General features: G+C 42.4%; 1 protein-coding gene across 2 annotated transcripts in view; it reads left to right on the top strand.

Moving 5' to 3' along the window:
* Nucleotides 1–16,884, top strand: part of LOC124025449 (metabotropic glutamate receptor 7) — a 439,661-nt gene that overhangs the window by 356,205 nt on the left and 66,572 nt on the right. For both annotated transcript variants that reach the window (XM_046338894.1, XM_046338887.1), the window contains exons 8-9: nt 13,607–13,809; nt 14,680–15,412. In XM_046338894.1, coding sequence (XP_046194850.1) covers nt 13,607–13,809; nt 14,680–15,412 — 936 coding nt within the window. The remainder of the gene's footprint in view (nt 1–13,606; nt 13,810–14,679; nt 15,413–16,884) is intronic.

Genomic DNA, 16,884 nt, shown 5'->3' on the forward strand with positions numbered 1-16,884 from the left:
GGACACCTGGTAAATGTAGTCTCTTATGGTCAATTTTCCAATGATATGCCTACAAATACGTTACAATGCTGCAAACACCTTGGGGAAACGACACAAAGTGTAGGTTCATTCCTTGCGCATTCACAGCCATATAAGGAGACATTGGAACACAGCGCCTCAAAAATCTGTCTCACTTCCTGTATGAAATGTCATCTTGGTTTCGCCTGTAGCATTAGTTTTGTGGCACTCACAGACAATATCCTTGCAGTTTTGGTAACGTCAGAGTGTTTTCTTTCCAAAGCTGTCAATTATGTGCATAGTCGAGCATCTTTTCGTGACAAAATATCTTGTTTAAAACGGGAACGTTTTTCATCCAAAAATGAAATACCCCAGATGTTCAAGAGGTTAACTCCAGCTTCACTGGATTGTGTTGGGTCAATATACAGCAAATGATGTGGAAATCGCATTACCTGGTTCCTCTCTAGGTTTCTTCCTAGGTTTTAGCCTTTCTAGGGACTTTTTCCTAACCACCGTGCTTCTACACCTGCATTGCTTGCTGTTTGGGGTTTTAGGCTGGGTTTCTGTACAGCACTTTGAGATATCAGCTGATGTACGAAGGGCTATATAAATACATTTGAATTGAATTGAATTATTGGAATCATACAACAGAAACCATATGGCATTATGTTCTAAAGACCCACATGTTGGCTACAGTAAAACTATTTTAGTAGATAATTTACCAACACAGATGTTTACTGGGTGTTAACTTGTTGTTTACTTGTTTTTCTTCAAGTATGATGACCGATGGTTTTAAACCGCTTCTCATCTGACACCTCAGATTAACTAGGTACAGTAGATAATGAATATTGATCTGTCTTATCCCTGAAAGTGCTGGAAATGTCAGCAAATCTTTATATGTAGGGTAAGTAATGACTGACCTTAGATCAGATATCCCTGGTCCCATTACTGACCATAGATCAGATATCCCTGGTCCCATTATTTACCTTAGATCAGATATCCCTGGTCCCATTATTTACCTTAGATCAGATATCCCTGGGCCCATTATTTACCTTAGATCAGATATCCCTGGGCCCATTATTTACCTTAGATCAGATATCCCTGGTCCCATTATTTACCTTAGATCAGATTTCCCTGGTCCCATTACTACAGTTCGAGAATAGGGGACTATACGGTTATATCTGCAGTTGTGTCAAAAGTTTTTGACATAGTCACTCCTACAGCAATGTTCCTAACTGAGACACTGGCAGATGTGGAGCATGTCAATCACCTTAAACATAAATAGATGATCTGTGTGTGTGTGTGTGTGTGTTTATATCAGAACAGTGGCATTTCCAAGACTGTGATAGGCGTGTGTGCGTGTGCGTGCATTATTGACGTCCCTGCGGTGATATCCGCTGGACAGACGGGTTTAACTTCATGAAATATTGTGTGGATGAACGACGGGTGGGTGGGTGGTGGGTTGAACAAAAAAAACAATGTTTAAAAAATCCATGAATGTGTTATTCTTGTGCAATTTATAAGCCTAGCTATAGGGCCTAAGTGCAGAGTGCCAAATACACGCCAACTGCCAAATGCTTTTGGGAACTTGGGAAGAAAAAGGTAACACCAATCCATGAAGGTAAAAAGGACAATGTTGGACTTTAATTGAATTAGAGAAAAAAATGTGAAATGGAGAGTTGAAAATAAAGTGTTGGGAGATCCAGGAAGGGTCAGAACAGTCTAATGTTTGAGAAAGAGTTGGTGAAGTTGTAAGAGAGGTCCATCTTCTGACAATAACAGGCTCCTGAACAGCTTCTATCCCCAAGCCATAAGACTTCTAAATAGTTAACAAAATGTCTATCTGAGTTGACCCTTGTATTTTATTTATATATTTTTACACTGTCTCCATGCAGACTCACAGGACTGTAAACACCAGTGGCAGTCGGTGCCATTTATGATGAGGGAGGATAAGTATTTGTTTTATGAGCATGGGTTTATTTCTATTACAGCATATTGGATGACTGTCCTTCATATTCCATTCAACCAGCCCAATGTAACAGCGAACGGTTTAGACTCCAACCTAGCCTATGAATGAATGTTTACAGCACAGGTCGAAAGAACAATTTTCATGGTCAAAGTGACAGACAGTGACACATTCAATACCACCTCACACACTCTTGCGAAGCCTCTAGCTGATCTAGGGTGTAATCATTAGTCCAGCAGTTGCAAATGAGAGTTTATATTGGACAAATTCAGGTATGTTTATCCCCATTTCGTTCTGTTTGCTTCCGTTTAAGAAACGTCTTCCAACTGAATCGAATGAATACACCCTTAATCAAACACAGTTAACTTTCATAGCAGCCTCATACAAACGGCATGATCATGTTCTTCTTGCATCTATGCTCACCTCCTCTCACCTTTTCAGTTTACTTATGAACTTCAGTGCACAACACATCAGCTGTCTCTGACAAGGTAAAAAAAACTATGATGTGAAGCCAAACCTTCACATCATAACTGTTAACTGCTACACACAGCCTTCATCGTTGTCACCATATTAGCTAACGTCATTGTTCACACAGCTACTAGAAGTAATGCATTAGTAAACCTGCTACAATCACTCAGTACAGTGCACAGTCGGCAAGCAGTTTAGCAGTTAACCGGTGGGCCCCGTGGCAATAAATAAATAAAAACCGAAATCTTAACTTGACTTGGAAGAGTTCCAGTGTTGGATCGCCTTAGCCAGCTAGCTACATAGCATCCCACTCTGTTTGAGCCGTGTGTTTGAGTAGGATATATTAGCTAGCTGCATTCGCTAGCTAAGTAAGTGAAAAGAATACTACAGAATCTCTCTCTCTCTTTCTTTACCTTAATCTTTGAAGAAATTGACTAATTGTCTTTCTCTTTGAGTCAACTACTCACCACATGTTATGCACCACAGTGCTAGCTAACTGTAGCCTATGCTTTCAGTACTAGTTCATTCTCTGATCCTATGATTGGGTGGACAACATGTCCGTTCATGATGCAAGAGCTCTGATAGGTTGGAGGACGTTCTCCAGAAGTTATCATAACTACTGTGTAAGTCTATGGAAAGGGGTGAGAACCATGAGCCTCCTAGGTTTTTTATTGAAGTCAATGTAGGCACAGGAGGACGTAAGCCAGCTGTCCTCCGGATACACCACGGTCCTACCCTACAGAGTTCTGCTGAGAATACTGTAGATCTTCATTGCAAAATAGTGTGTTTTAATCAATGATTTGGTTTTAAATGTGATATTTAGTATAGTTTTAATTAAAAAGGATAATTGATTATAACTTTTTTAATGTTTCACATTCTACATTTTTCTGAAGCTCACAGAGGAGGATGGTCCACTGCTACACATGTAAACACGTACACACACACACATACACACACACACATACACACACACACACACACACACACACACACACACACACACACACACACACACACACACACACACACACACACACACACACACACACACACACACACACACACACACACAAATTCACTTCATTTGCTCACACCACATTTTTTTATAATTGTTATTTTTATTTATTTATTTTATTTATTTCACCTTTATTTAACCAGGTAGGCAAGTTGAGAACATGTTCTCATTTACAATTGCGACCTGGCCAAGATAAAGCAAAGCAGTTCAAAACATACAACGACACAGAGTTACACATGGAATAAAACAAACATACAGTCAATAATACAGTATAAACAAGTCTATATATGATGTGAGCAAATGAGGTTAGATAAGGGAGGTAAAGGCAAAAAAAAGGCCATGGTGGCGAAGTAAATACAATATAACAAGTAAAACACTGGAATGGTAGATTTGCAGTGGAAGAATGTGCAAGGTAGAGATAGAAATATTGGGGTGCAAAGGAGCAAAATAAATCAATCAATAAATACAGTAGGGGGAGAGGTAGTTTTTTGGGCTAAACTATAGATGGGCTAAGTACAGGTGCAGTAATCTGTGAGCTACTCTGACAGCTGGTGCTTAAAGCTAGTCAGGGAGATAAGTGTTATTGGCAGCAGAGAACTGGAAAGAGAGGGGGCCAAAGGAAGAATTGGTTTATATAACATGCACACACATGTATCGTTACTCTACACACACACACACTCACCATATACACTGCTCCTACTCTGTTTATTATATATCCTAATACCGAGTCACCTTACCCATATACATATCTACCTCTATCACTCCAGTATCCCTGTGCATTGTAAGTATGGTTACCCTTCTAAGTATAGTTACAGTATGGTTACCCTTTTAGATATCTACCTCTATCACTCCAGTATCCCTGTGCATTGTAAGTATGGTTACCCTTGTAAGTATAGTTACAGTATGGTTACCCTTTTAGATATCTACCTCTATCACTCCAGTATCCCTGTGCATTGTAAGTATGGTTACCCTTCTAAGTATAGTTACAGTATGGTTACCCTTTTAGATATCTACCTCTATCACTCCAGTATCCCTGTGCATTGTAAGTATGGTTACCCTTGTAAGTATAGTTACAGTATGGTTACCCTTTTAGATATCTACCTCTATCACTCCAGTATCCCTGTGCATTGTAAATATGGTATTGAACTAACCCTGTATATAGTATGGTTACCCTTTTAGATATCTACCTACTTCACTCCAGTATATTGTAAATTGTAAATATGGTACTGGAACTTACCCTTGTAGATATCTACCTCCTTCTCTCCAGTACATTGTAAACATGGGACTGGGACTGACCATGTACATAGTATGCTTACTTCACTCCAGTACATTGTAAACATGGGACTGGGACTGACCATGTACATAGTATGCTTACTTCACTCCAGTACATTGTAAACATGGGACTGGGACTGACCATGTACATAGTATGCTTACTTCACTCCAGTACATTGTAAACATGGGACTGGAACTGACCATGTACATAGTATGCTTACTTCACTCCAGTACATTGTAAACATGGGACTGGAACTGACCATGTACATAGTATGCTTACTTCACTCCAGTACATTGTAAACATGGGACTGGGACTGACCATGTACATAGTATGCTTACTTCACTCCAGTACATTGTAAACATGGGACTGGGACTGACCATGTACATAGTATGCTTACTTCTCGTGTTATTTCTTATTTTTGTATCTTATGTTATTTTTGGTACTACAGTACATTGATATTGATTACTGCAATGTTGGATATAGAGCTTGCAAGAAAGGTAGTTCACTGTACTTGTGAACTAGATATTAAATCAAATTTGACAGTCACTTTTTTATTTAACCCTTATTTTGCCAGGTAAGTTGACTGAGAACACATTCTCATTAACAGCAACGGACCTGGGGAACAGTTACAGGGGAGAGGAGGGGGATGAATGACGAAGCTGGGGATGATTAGGTGGCCGTGATGGTGTGAAGGTTAGATTGAGGTTTAACATCCTTTAACTCCCTTATTCATACAATAAGTGCCATTGGATCTTCAGCAAAGACCGGGAGAAAATGCAATTAATTATTTTAAAATTACATCAGTTTGACCGATTTTCAGGAAATGAATAGCTGTTAAAATAACCCAACTTGCTTTTGAAAAAGATTTCAGTTCGAATTAGATGTCAGCGTCTGCTAAATGACTTAAATGTAAATGTAAATGTATATTTTATGTGGATGAAATAGGAAAGTAAAGTAGTCAATTGTACAACTGAATACCTTCAAATACTATTAGCTTTAATGATACTGATAAAGATAGCACCTTTACAGACGGCCCCTAAATGTGATTGAAATACTATCAGCTTTAATGATACTGGTAAAGATAGCACCTTTACAGACGCCCCCTAAATGTGATTGAAATACTATCAGCTTTAATGATACTGATAAAGATAGCACCTTTACAGACGCCCCCTAAATGTGATTGAAATACTGTCAGCTTTAATGATACTGATAAAGATAGCACCTTTACAGACGGCTCCTAAATGTGATTGAAATACTATCAGCTTTAATGATACTGATAAAGCTAGCACCTTTACAGACGGTCCATAACCGCAACATTCATTTCTTGCAGTAAATGTATAGACCAAATGTACATTTTGACTCGGGAACAGGAATGGAGAATTGTCTTTCAGCATCTTGAGAAAAGCAGAGATGAAAGAGTAAACTTTACCGATATCAACTAGATTGAAGCATTCAATCAATTTATTACATTATTCTGCTGAGCAAGGGTGGGGGGGAGCAGGTAGCCTGGCGGCTAGAGGGTTGGGCCAGCAACCAAAAGGTTGCAAGATCAAATCCCCGAGCTAACAAGGAACAAAATCTGTCGTTCTGCCCCCTGAACAAGGCAGTTAACGCGCTGTTCCTAGGCCGTCATTGTAAATAAGAATTTGTTATTTTAACTGACTTGGCTAGTTGGGTAAATAAAAATAAAGGGGTTTATTTAGTCTTTTTAGGGCAACAAGTAATGACAGAAGAGAAGCTGTATGTACTGTATCCAATCATAGATGAACAAAATAGCCGATAAAAGAAGAAGAAGCTAAAAACATAGGTGTATGTAAAAAGGCCTGTCAGAAAATAGTTCCGTCATCTCTGACTGGACATTACATGTTCTATATTTCCTGGTTAGGGTCATTTGCAGGTCTCACATCTTCACTTTATCACTTAAAGTCAGACGGTTGCGGATGTGTTGTTCTCAATTGCGGGCGGGTGAACAAACAGCTGACCCATGCAGCGTGCGTGTGTCTACCTTTATATTAGAGCAATGGAATGAATGGTGCCGGAGGAGATGGCTGCCATTTCTGTTGCGATATTTGTCTACTTATTTTGTACATAATGTTTCTTGCCGCTGTGTCTAATGACCGAAAAGAGCTTCTCGATATAAGGACAGCGATTACTCACCTCTACTGGATGAAGATTTGTTTCTTTAAGGAGTCAGACTCAAAGAGTGTCAACATAGAGAGTGTCAACATAGAGAGTGACATCATAGAGAGTGACATCATAGAGAGTGACATCATAGAGAGTGTCAACATAGAGAGTGACATCATGACATCATAGAGTGACATCATAGTGTCAACATAGAGAGTGTCAACATAGAGAGTGTCAACATAGAGAGTGACATCATAGATAGTGTCAACATAGACAGTGACATCATAGAGAGTGTCAACATAGAGAGTGTCAACATAGAGAGTGACATCATAGAGAGTGACATCATAGTGTCACCACATAGAGTGTCACCATAGAGTGTCACCATAGAGAGTGTCACTATAGAGAGTGTCACTAGTGTCACCATAGAGAGTGTCACTATAGTGTCACCACATAGAGTGTCACCACATAGTGTGTCACCATAGAGAGTGTCACCATAGAGAGTGTCACTATAGAGTGTCACTAGAGTGTCACCATAGAGAGTGTCACTATAGTGTCACCACATAGTGTCACCATAGAGAGTGTCACCATAGAGAGTGTCACCATAGAGAGTGTCACCTCATAGAGTGTCACCATAGAGAGTGTCACCATAGAGAGTGTCACTAGAGTGTCACCATAGAGAGTGTCACCATAGAGAGTGTCAACATAGAGAGTGACATCATAGAGAGTGTCAACATAGAGAGTGACATCATAGAGAGTGTCACCACAGAGAGTGTCACCACAGAGAGTGTCACCATAGAGAGTGTCACCATAGAGAGTGTCACCACAGAGAGTGTCACCATAGAGAGTGTCACCACATAGAGTGTCACCATAGAGAGTGTCACCATAGAGAGTGTCACCATAGAGAGTGTCAACATAGAGAGTGACATCATAGAGAGTGTCAACATAGAGAGTGTCAACATAGAGAGTGACATCATAGAGAGTGTCATCATAGAGAGTGACATCATAGAGAGTGTCAACATAGAGAGTGACATCATAGAGAGTGTCAACATAGAGAGTGTCAACATAGAGAGTGACATCATAGAGAGTGTCAGCATAGAGAGTGACATCATAGAGAGTGTCAACATAGAGAGTGTCACCACAGAGAGTGTCATCATAGAGAGTGTCACCATAGAGAGTGTCACCACATAGAGTGTCACCACATAGAGTATCACCAAAGAGAGTGTCACCATAGAGAGTGTCACCACAGAGAGTGTCACCACAGAGAGTGTCACCACAGAGAGTGTCATCATAGAGAGTGTCACCACATAGAGTGTCACTATAGAGAGTGTCACTAGAGTGTCACCATAGAGAGTGTCACCATAGAGAGTGTCACCATAGAGAGTGTCACCATAGAGAGTGTCACCATAGAGAGTGTCACCACAGAGAGTGTCACCATAGAGAGTGTCACCACAGAGAGTGTCACCATAGAGAGTGTCACCATAGAGAGTGTCACCACAGAGAGTGTCACCACAGAGAGTGTCACCACAGAGAGTGTCATCATAGAGAGTGTCACCACATAGAGTGTCACTATAGAGAGTGTCACTAGAGTGTCACCATAGAGAGTGTCACCATAGAGAGTGTCACCATAGAGAGTGTCACCATAGAGAGTGTCACCATAGAGAGTGTCACCACATAGAGTGTCACCATAGAGAGTGTCACTATAGTGTCACCATAGAGAGTGTCACTATAGTGTCACCATAGAGAGTGTCACTATAGTGTCACCATAGAGAGTGTCACTATAGTGTCACCATAGAGAGTGTCACCATAGAGAGTGTCACCACAGAGTGTCACCTTAGAGAGTGTCACCATAGAGAGTGTCACCACAGAGTGTCACCTTAGAGAGTGTCACCATAGAGAGTGTCACTATAGAGAGTGTCACCATAGAGAGTGTCACTATAGAGAGTGTCACCACAGAGAGTGTCACCATAGAGAGTGTCACCATAGAGAGTGTCACTATAGAGAGTGTCACCATAGAGAGTGTCACCATAGAGAGTGTCACCACAGAGAGTGTCACCATAGAGAGTGTCACCATAGAGAGTGTCACCACAGAGAGTTTCGCCATAGAGAGTGTCACCACCGAGAGTGTCACTATAGTGTCACCATAGAGAGTGTCACCATAGAGAGTGTCACCACAGAGAGTGTCACCATAGAGAGTGTCACCACAGAGAGTGTCGCCATAGAGAGTGTCACCACCGAGAGTGTCACTATAGTGTCACCACAGAGAGTGTCACCATAGAGAGTGTCACCACAGAGAGTGTCGCCATAGAGAGTGTCACCACAGAGAGTGTCACTATAGTGTCACCATAGAGAGTGTCACCATAGAGAGTGTCACTATAGAGAGTGTCACTATAGAGAGTGTCACCATAGAGAGTGTCACTATAGAGAGTGTCACCATAGAGAGTGTCACCACCGAGAGTGTCACCACAGAGAGTGTCAGCATAGAGAGTGTCACCACAGAGAGTGTCGCCATAGAGAGTGTCACCATAGAGAGTGTCACCACAGAGAGTGTCACCATAGAGAGTGTCACCATAGAGAGTGTCACCATAGAGAGTGTCACTATAGTGTCACCACAGAGAGTTTCACTATAGTGTCACCACAGAGAGTGTCACCACAGAGAGTGTCACCATAGAGAGTGTCACCACAGAGAGTGTCGCCATAGAGAGTGTCACCACAGAGAGTGTCACCATAGAGAGTGTCACCACAGAGAGTGTCACCATAGAGAGTGTCACCATAGAGAGTGTCACTATAGTGTCACCACAGAGAGTGTCACTACAGAGAGTGTCACCACATAGAGTGTCACCACAGAGAGTGTCTATTTGCTCACAGTAGATGACTCATAGGAGGCCTCTGAACCTTCGAGGAGACATCCAGCTTCGAGTCGACACTATTCTGCATATATCTCCTCATTTTCAAAGATGTCAGAATGTAGGCCAGACAGGTTCAGTACTCTGTGGCTGAGTCTCTAAACCCCAGCACTATATAGGGTGGCACTTTCGAACAATGCACTTACGGCTCTGGTCATAGTGCACTGCACGTCTCGGGAATAGGTTGCTATTTGGGATGCACACCCGTTACAAAATATTCCTGACTATTAAATTGTTTTAAATGGTGAACAAAGGAGCTATAATAATATCTTCATACTTATTCATTGTGATTAAACTATGGACAACTTGCTCAGGTCTAACTCTCAGAGGTGAAATCACTTCAAAGAGAGGTGTTGAATCATTTAAAATGTAACAACGTAGCAGCCTTTCATCCTGTTCTATTTCACACAGTGTTCCATGTTAATGACTGATTTAGTGACGAACTTTACCTCCTGGTTAGAAATAGTAATAAATTGAATCCATCCAGTGACCACCTCGATGTATGTGAATGTGTCGAAAAACGCTAGCGACCTCGGCAGTCTGAACTAAATCGCCTGCGACCGAGTCTTGTCACACGAGTTGATGTTAAGGTTATCTCTTGTGGACAGGTGTTATCAGTAAATGGTAGTCACAGCTGTCGACAGACTGTGGGACGCGGCAACTAATGATGAACTTTGATATTGCATGCTGCCTGGAAGTTTCCTTTTAGAGGTGAAGACTTGGCTAGCCTGAAACTGCTTGGAAGTTTCCTTTTAGAGGTGAAGACTTGGCTAGCCTGAAACTACCTGGAAGTCTCCTTTTAGAGGTGGAGACTTGGCTAGCCTGAAACTGCCTGGAAGTCTCCTTTTAGAGGTCCTGCCTGGAAGTCTCCTTTTAGAGGTGAAGACTTGGCTAGCCTGAAACTGTCTGGAAGTCTCCTTTTAGAGGTGAAGACTTGGCTAGCCTGAAACTGTCTGGAAGCCTGAAGATACTGTCTGGAAGTTTCCTTTTAGAGGTGAAGACTTGGCTAGCCTGAAACTGTCTGGAAGTCTCCTTTTAGAGGTGAAGACTTGGCTAGCCTGAAACTGTCTGGAAGTCTCCTTTTAGAGGTGAAGACATGGCTAGCCTGAAACTACCTGGAAGTCTCCTTTTAGAGGTGAAGACTTGGCTAGCCTGAAACTGTCTGGAAGTCTCCTTTTAGAGGTGAAGACTTGGCTAGCCTGAAACTGTCTGGAAGTCTCCTTTTAGAGGTGAAGACATGGCTAGCCTGAAACTACCTGGAAGTCTCCTTTTAGAGGTGAAGACTTGGCTGCCTGAAACTGTCTGGAAGCCTGAAACTGAAACTGTCTGGAAGTCTCCTTTTAGAGGTGAAGACATGGCTAGCCTGAAACTACCTGGAAGTCTCCTTTTAGAGGTGGAGACTTGGCTAGCCTGAAACTGCATGGAAGTCTCCTTTTAGAGGTGAAGACTTGGCTAGCCTGAAACTGCCTGGAAGTCTCCTTTTAGAGGTGGAGACTTGGCTAGCCTGATACTGTCTGGATGTTTCCTTTTTGAAGAGCAGAAAAATTGGCTAATCTTGTTAGTACATTTTCTAACACGTCTTCCTCCCCGGGACTTAATCGAGAATCTGAAGCAATTTCATTGAATTTCAGGTGTCCGAGATTAATCTTAAGGCTATCACTAGAGACTTAACACTAGTAAAGCTGTTTAGAGTTTTCCAATCTTCCATAACATAGTAGGTATCTAATGTTCAATGCAAAACAGGGCACTTGCAATCACCTGCATATGGAGGTGATTTCACAATATGGAAAGATTGAGATCTGTGTTAGATTGTCTGATGTTCCCACTAATGTTGATGGTTTATTTTCTGAGCTCCTCTCCATAATGAGCTTGGCATGAAGGAGATGGAGCCGGTCGGATGGACAGAGTGAGTGGGAAGAATGTAGGGATGAATGGATGTAGGGTGGGACGTGATATAAGAGAGAGAGAGAGAGAGAGAGAGAGAGAGAGAGAGAGAGAGAGAGAGAGAGAGAGAGAGAGAGAGAGAGAGAGAGAGAGAGAGAGAGAGAGAGAGAGAGAGAGAGAGAGAGAGAGAGAGAGAGAGAGAGAGAGAGAGAGAGAGATGTGAGAGAGAGAGAGATGTGAGAGAGAGAGAGAGCGAGCGAGCTGTGAGAGAGAGAGAGAGAGAGAGAGAGAGAGAGAGATGAGAGAGAGAGAGAGAGAGAGAGAGAGAGAGAGAGAGAGAGAGAGAGAGAGAGAGAGAGAGAGAGAGAGAGAGAGAGAGAGAGATGACAGAAAGGTGAGAGATGGATGTGGAGAACATAGGAAAATAAGTCTGTTTTTATCTTTATCTGCATGAGGATGGCTATCAGTCGGTAGATTAGGTTATTCTGAGTTTGTCTTTTGTTGTGGTGCTGGAATGCCTGACCTTGTCCCGTCAGCCATCCTGCCGAATGTGTCAGAGGAAAGTTTGAAGGATATTTTTCATTCCCCTAGTCCCCAAGTGACAGTCAGTCGGCCAGACTCCAGATAACAGTCAGTCAGACGGTTTTCACAGTGGCGACAGTCAAAGTTGGAGAGGGACAGTTATCTGTGGGTTTGTTAGGGAAAATACAAGAGTCGTGAGTCATGCTTTACTTGAAGAAAATCTGTCGGTCCACGGATATGTCTATGCCCTAGTTAACTTTAACGGTTAAAGTCTAACACACCAGTAGGGATTCGCCTGCAGACAGCACATAGCACCTCTGTGTGTGTCGGCAGTCAATCTCTTTTGTGTGCAAACAGAAAAAGACCTTGGAAGTTGTTAGTCACTCAGCCTTGTTAAAACACTTCAAACCAGAACTGTACACAGTTTAGCAGACGCTAGAGCGGCTGCAGCGAAATGCTTATGTTACTAGCTCCTAACGATGCAGTAAAATGTCAAACAATTCAAATGTAAGGAGTAGAAAAAATACACAAAAAAAACTAAACAAGAAATCAAAGAATGGCGGAATGAATCTTATTTACTTATTGAATTATTTTTTATTTCACCTTTATTTAACCATGTAGGCTAGTTGAGAACAAGTTCTCATTTACAACTGCGACCTGGCCAAGAGAAAGCATAGCAGTGTGAACAGACAACACAGGGTTAGACATGGAGTAAACAATTAACAAGTCAATAACACAGTAGAAAACAAAACAACTTTTTAAAGAGTCTATATACATTGTGTGCAAAACGCATGAGGGGGTAGACGAATAATTACCATTTAGCAGATTATGATGAACATTCAATAGATCCAGAATGTATGTTTTCATCACCACTTTATGGAATTGAAATATGAGGACAGAGCACTTAATAAGAACGTAAAAGTAATAAAAGTAACTCCCATTACCATTGGGTCCATTGGGTATTGAAGTCACCAGCATAAAAATATCCCGAGGCAATCGTGAATATTTGCAGAAAAATTGTACATTAAGTCAGGAAAATGTATTTATTTGTCAAGTGTTTGTGAAGTTTATTTATTTATTTATTTGTAAAGTATTTGCCAGTTAGCCAGTTAGGTAAAACTCTATGCATGAAGTTTACAGTGACAATAGAGTCATCATTTTGAGGAACTAACAAAACAAAACAAAGCAAAACAAAGCAAAACAAAACAAAACAAAACAAAACGACACCCTCCATATGTGTTTAACTGTGTTCCAGATTGAGGACATGCAGTGGGCCAACAGAGAGACATAGATACACTTGCTTTGAGAGACATAGATACACTTGCTTTGTTTTTTAACAACTCCTTTTCATTGTTATACTCCTGTGTTTGTATGTGTCTTGTATGTTTTTAATGAGGTACATGCCCCTCCCCTGTCCTGTCCTCTAAGCCATCTCCCTCCGTCGTGTGTTCCAGATTGAGGACATGCAGTGGGCTAACGGACAGACAGAGATTCCCAGCTCTGTGTGTAGTCTGCCCTGCAGGACAGGAGAGAGGAAGAAGGTAGTGAAAGGCATGCCCTGCTGCTGGCACTGTGAGCCCTGTGATGGCTACCAGTATCAATATGATGCAACGTCTTGCAAGCTGTGCTCCTACAACATGAGGCCCAACCCCAACAGGTGACAGTCAGGAACACTATAAAAAAAAATAAAGTCAAAGGTTGCAAAATTCCTGAAACTTTCCCAACATTTCCATGTTTTCAGGATTTGGGGATTTCAGGATTTCTGGAAAATCCAGGAATATTGTAAAGTCATTAGGAATTTTGTAACCCTAAATTAGTCTGTGACATGTTTGTGTCTTCCTTGATAGTATGATGTTTTACAGTGCAGTACAGCACTGCTTTTCTTCTGGTTGTCTGTATGTGTTTTTTGAGAATTGTCAAATAAACTTACATAAAGCTGAGTTTTCCCCCTGCCACAGCTCTCTCCCTGTGGCGCTGTACTGGAACAGCTGCCAAGCTGGGTGCAGGCCTCATTGCTCTGTTGCTCGTGAATTCATGGTTCAGAAATCTGCAACGTGTGGACAAATTGGTTGTTTTATTGAAAGCTATTTTTAAAAAAATCAAAAGTACTGTACTATTGGGTTTGAGTCAGGACATGTGTACACATGCTCAGTTGTTACCCATCTCACCTGATGTGGCATTCGGTTGCATAAAAGAATGACGTAAAATTGTCTCAAATGTTTTAGGTGTAAAAGTACACATTTCTTCACTCAAAACCAATAGTACGCCATACGCTTTCAATAAAACGACACATTTGTCCGTGGATTTCTGAATTCTGAACAGGCAACATAGTAGTGAGGCATCCAGCAATGTCACGAGTCCAACGACCTGTTTTTGCAGCTGTTTAAGTACAGAACTACAAGGAGAGAGAGGGGGAGATGGCAAACTCCACTGAACTAGTTTCAATGTATGGAATCACTTGAGATTTTCTGGATGTTGGGTAAACTTCACCTTTAATCAATCAATCAATGAATTATCTAATCAACAGGACTGCATGCCAGCCCATCCCCATCGTGAAGCTGGAGTGGCACTCCCCCTGGGCAGTGATACCCGTCTTCCTCGCCATGCTGGGCATCATTGCCACCATCTTCGTCATGGCAACCTTTGTCCGCCACAATGACACGCCCATCGTGCGCGCGTCGGGCCGCGAGCTGAGCTACGTCCTTCTCACCGGGATCTTCCTCTGTTACATCATCACCTTCCTCATGATCGCCAAGCCCGACGTCGCCGTCTGTTCGTTCCGACGGATCTTCCTAGGTCTCGGTATGTGTATTAGCTACGCGGCCCTCCTCACCAAGACAAACCGTATCTACCGTATCTTCGAAGAGGGTAAGAAGTCGGTGACAGCACCCAGGCTGATCAGCCCGACCTCCCAGCTGGCTATAACCACTTGCCTGATCGCCATTCAGCTCCTGGGGGTGTTTATCTGGTTCGGGGTGGACCCCCCCAACACCATCATCGACTATGACGAACAGAAAACCGTCAACCCCGACCAGGCCAGAGGAGTACTGAAATGTGACATCACGGACCTGCAGATTATATGCTCGTTGGGTTATAGCATCCTACTCATGGTCACGTGTACAGTGTACGCCATCAAGACGCGGGGCGTCCCAGAGAACTTCAACGAGGCTAAACCCATTGGATTCACGATGTATACCACCTGTATCGTCTGGCTAGCCTTCATTCCCATCTTCTTTGGGACAGCTCAGTCTGCAGAAAAGGTAAAGGTGATTTTTATGCTGTTTCTTATTGTTCTATTTTTGACATTTCATCGTCATCGTCATTGTTCGGCTGGACAGTCAGCTACAAGCATTTCTCCAGTAGCTGTGGTTCCAGCCATTTGTCTACATCCCACATCATCATGTTCTATCACAATATCAAGTGGACTCCATCAACCCCTTGGGCTTGGGATCCCGACTGGGGCAGCGGTCTAAGGCACTGCACCTCAGTGCTAGAGGTGTCACTACAGACCCTGGTTCAGAGGTCACTGGATCTCAGTGCTAGAGGTGTCACTACAGACCCTGGGTCGGTGGTATAAGGCACTGCGTCTCAGTGCTAGAGGTGACACTACAGACCCTGGTTCAGAGGTCTAAGGCACTGCATCTCAGTGCTAGAGGTGTCACTACAAACACCTTGGAAATGGAAAAATACTACTGTGTGCTGACTGTGTGATTGTGTTTTACAAATCAATGACAGTGTAATCAGAATTTAATTTGCTGAGAGATACCGTATTTACATTTTTTTTACAATAGATACCCCTAACTATTGTAATTAGCATGTCTCTAATGACTTTGTTTACAAATGCCTAAAGTGCTACAAGAAATAGATGTTAAACATGTACCCTGAAGAGCAAAAAAAAAAAAAAGGAAAACTAAAATGATTTTGCCTTTACAAATACTACCGGCAAAACAACAAGATTTGCAGTCGAGTTGAAGGAGGGCCTGAGTCTAGTGAAATGCATTGTGTAGTGCAGTAGGTGAAATAGATGTCTCTGGGTTGGTGTAGCTATTACCCGTTCCTGGAGCCGGGGACTAAACATGCATCCCAAATGGCACCCTGTTTCTTTATAGTGCAATGTCCTGGTCTAAAGTAGTGCACAATAAAGGGAATAGGGTGCCATAGTCCTACTGACCCTGGTCTAAAGTAGTGCACTATAAAGGGAATAGTGTGCCAGAGTCCTACTGACCCTGGTCTAAAGTAGTGCACTATAAAGAGAATAGGGTGTCAGAGTCCTTATTGACCCTGGTCTAAAGTAGTGCACTATAAAGGGAATAGGGTGTCAGAGTCCTATTGACCCTGGTCTAAAGTAGTGCACTATAAAGGGAATAAGGTGCCATTTGGGAGCGGAAGACTAAAGAGGATATACAGCCCTGGGGAGAGACGAGAGATGAAGTCTCATTAGGACGGCAGTCTCATCTGTACAAGGGAGATACGCTGTGTGTGTGTGTGTGTGTGTGTGTGTGTGTGTGTGTGTGTGTGTGTGTGTGTGTGTGTGTGTGTGTGTGTGTGTGTGTGTGTGTGTGTGTGTGTGTGTGTGTGTGTGTGTGTGTGTGTGTGTGTGTGTGTGTGTGCGCTACTCTGTGCTGTGTGAAGGCCTGACGTCAACCGAGCACAGCCAGGCAGAGCTCAGGCAGCAGGCAGGCACCCCAGCCCGGGCAGACTGGAATTGTAACACCCAGACCTTTACTGCTTG

The sequence above is a fragment of the Oncorhynchus gorbuscha genome, linkage group LG03 (assembly GCF_021184085.1).
Source record: "Oncorhynchus gorbuscha isolate QuinsamMale2020 ecotype Even-year linkage group LG03, OgorEven_v1.0, whole genome shotgun sequence".
Taxonomy (NCBI): domain Eukaryota; kingdom Metazoa; phylum Chordata; class Actinopteri; order Salmoniformes; family Salmonidae; genus Oncorhynchus; species Oncorhynchus gorbuscha.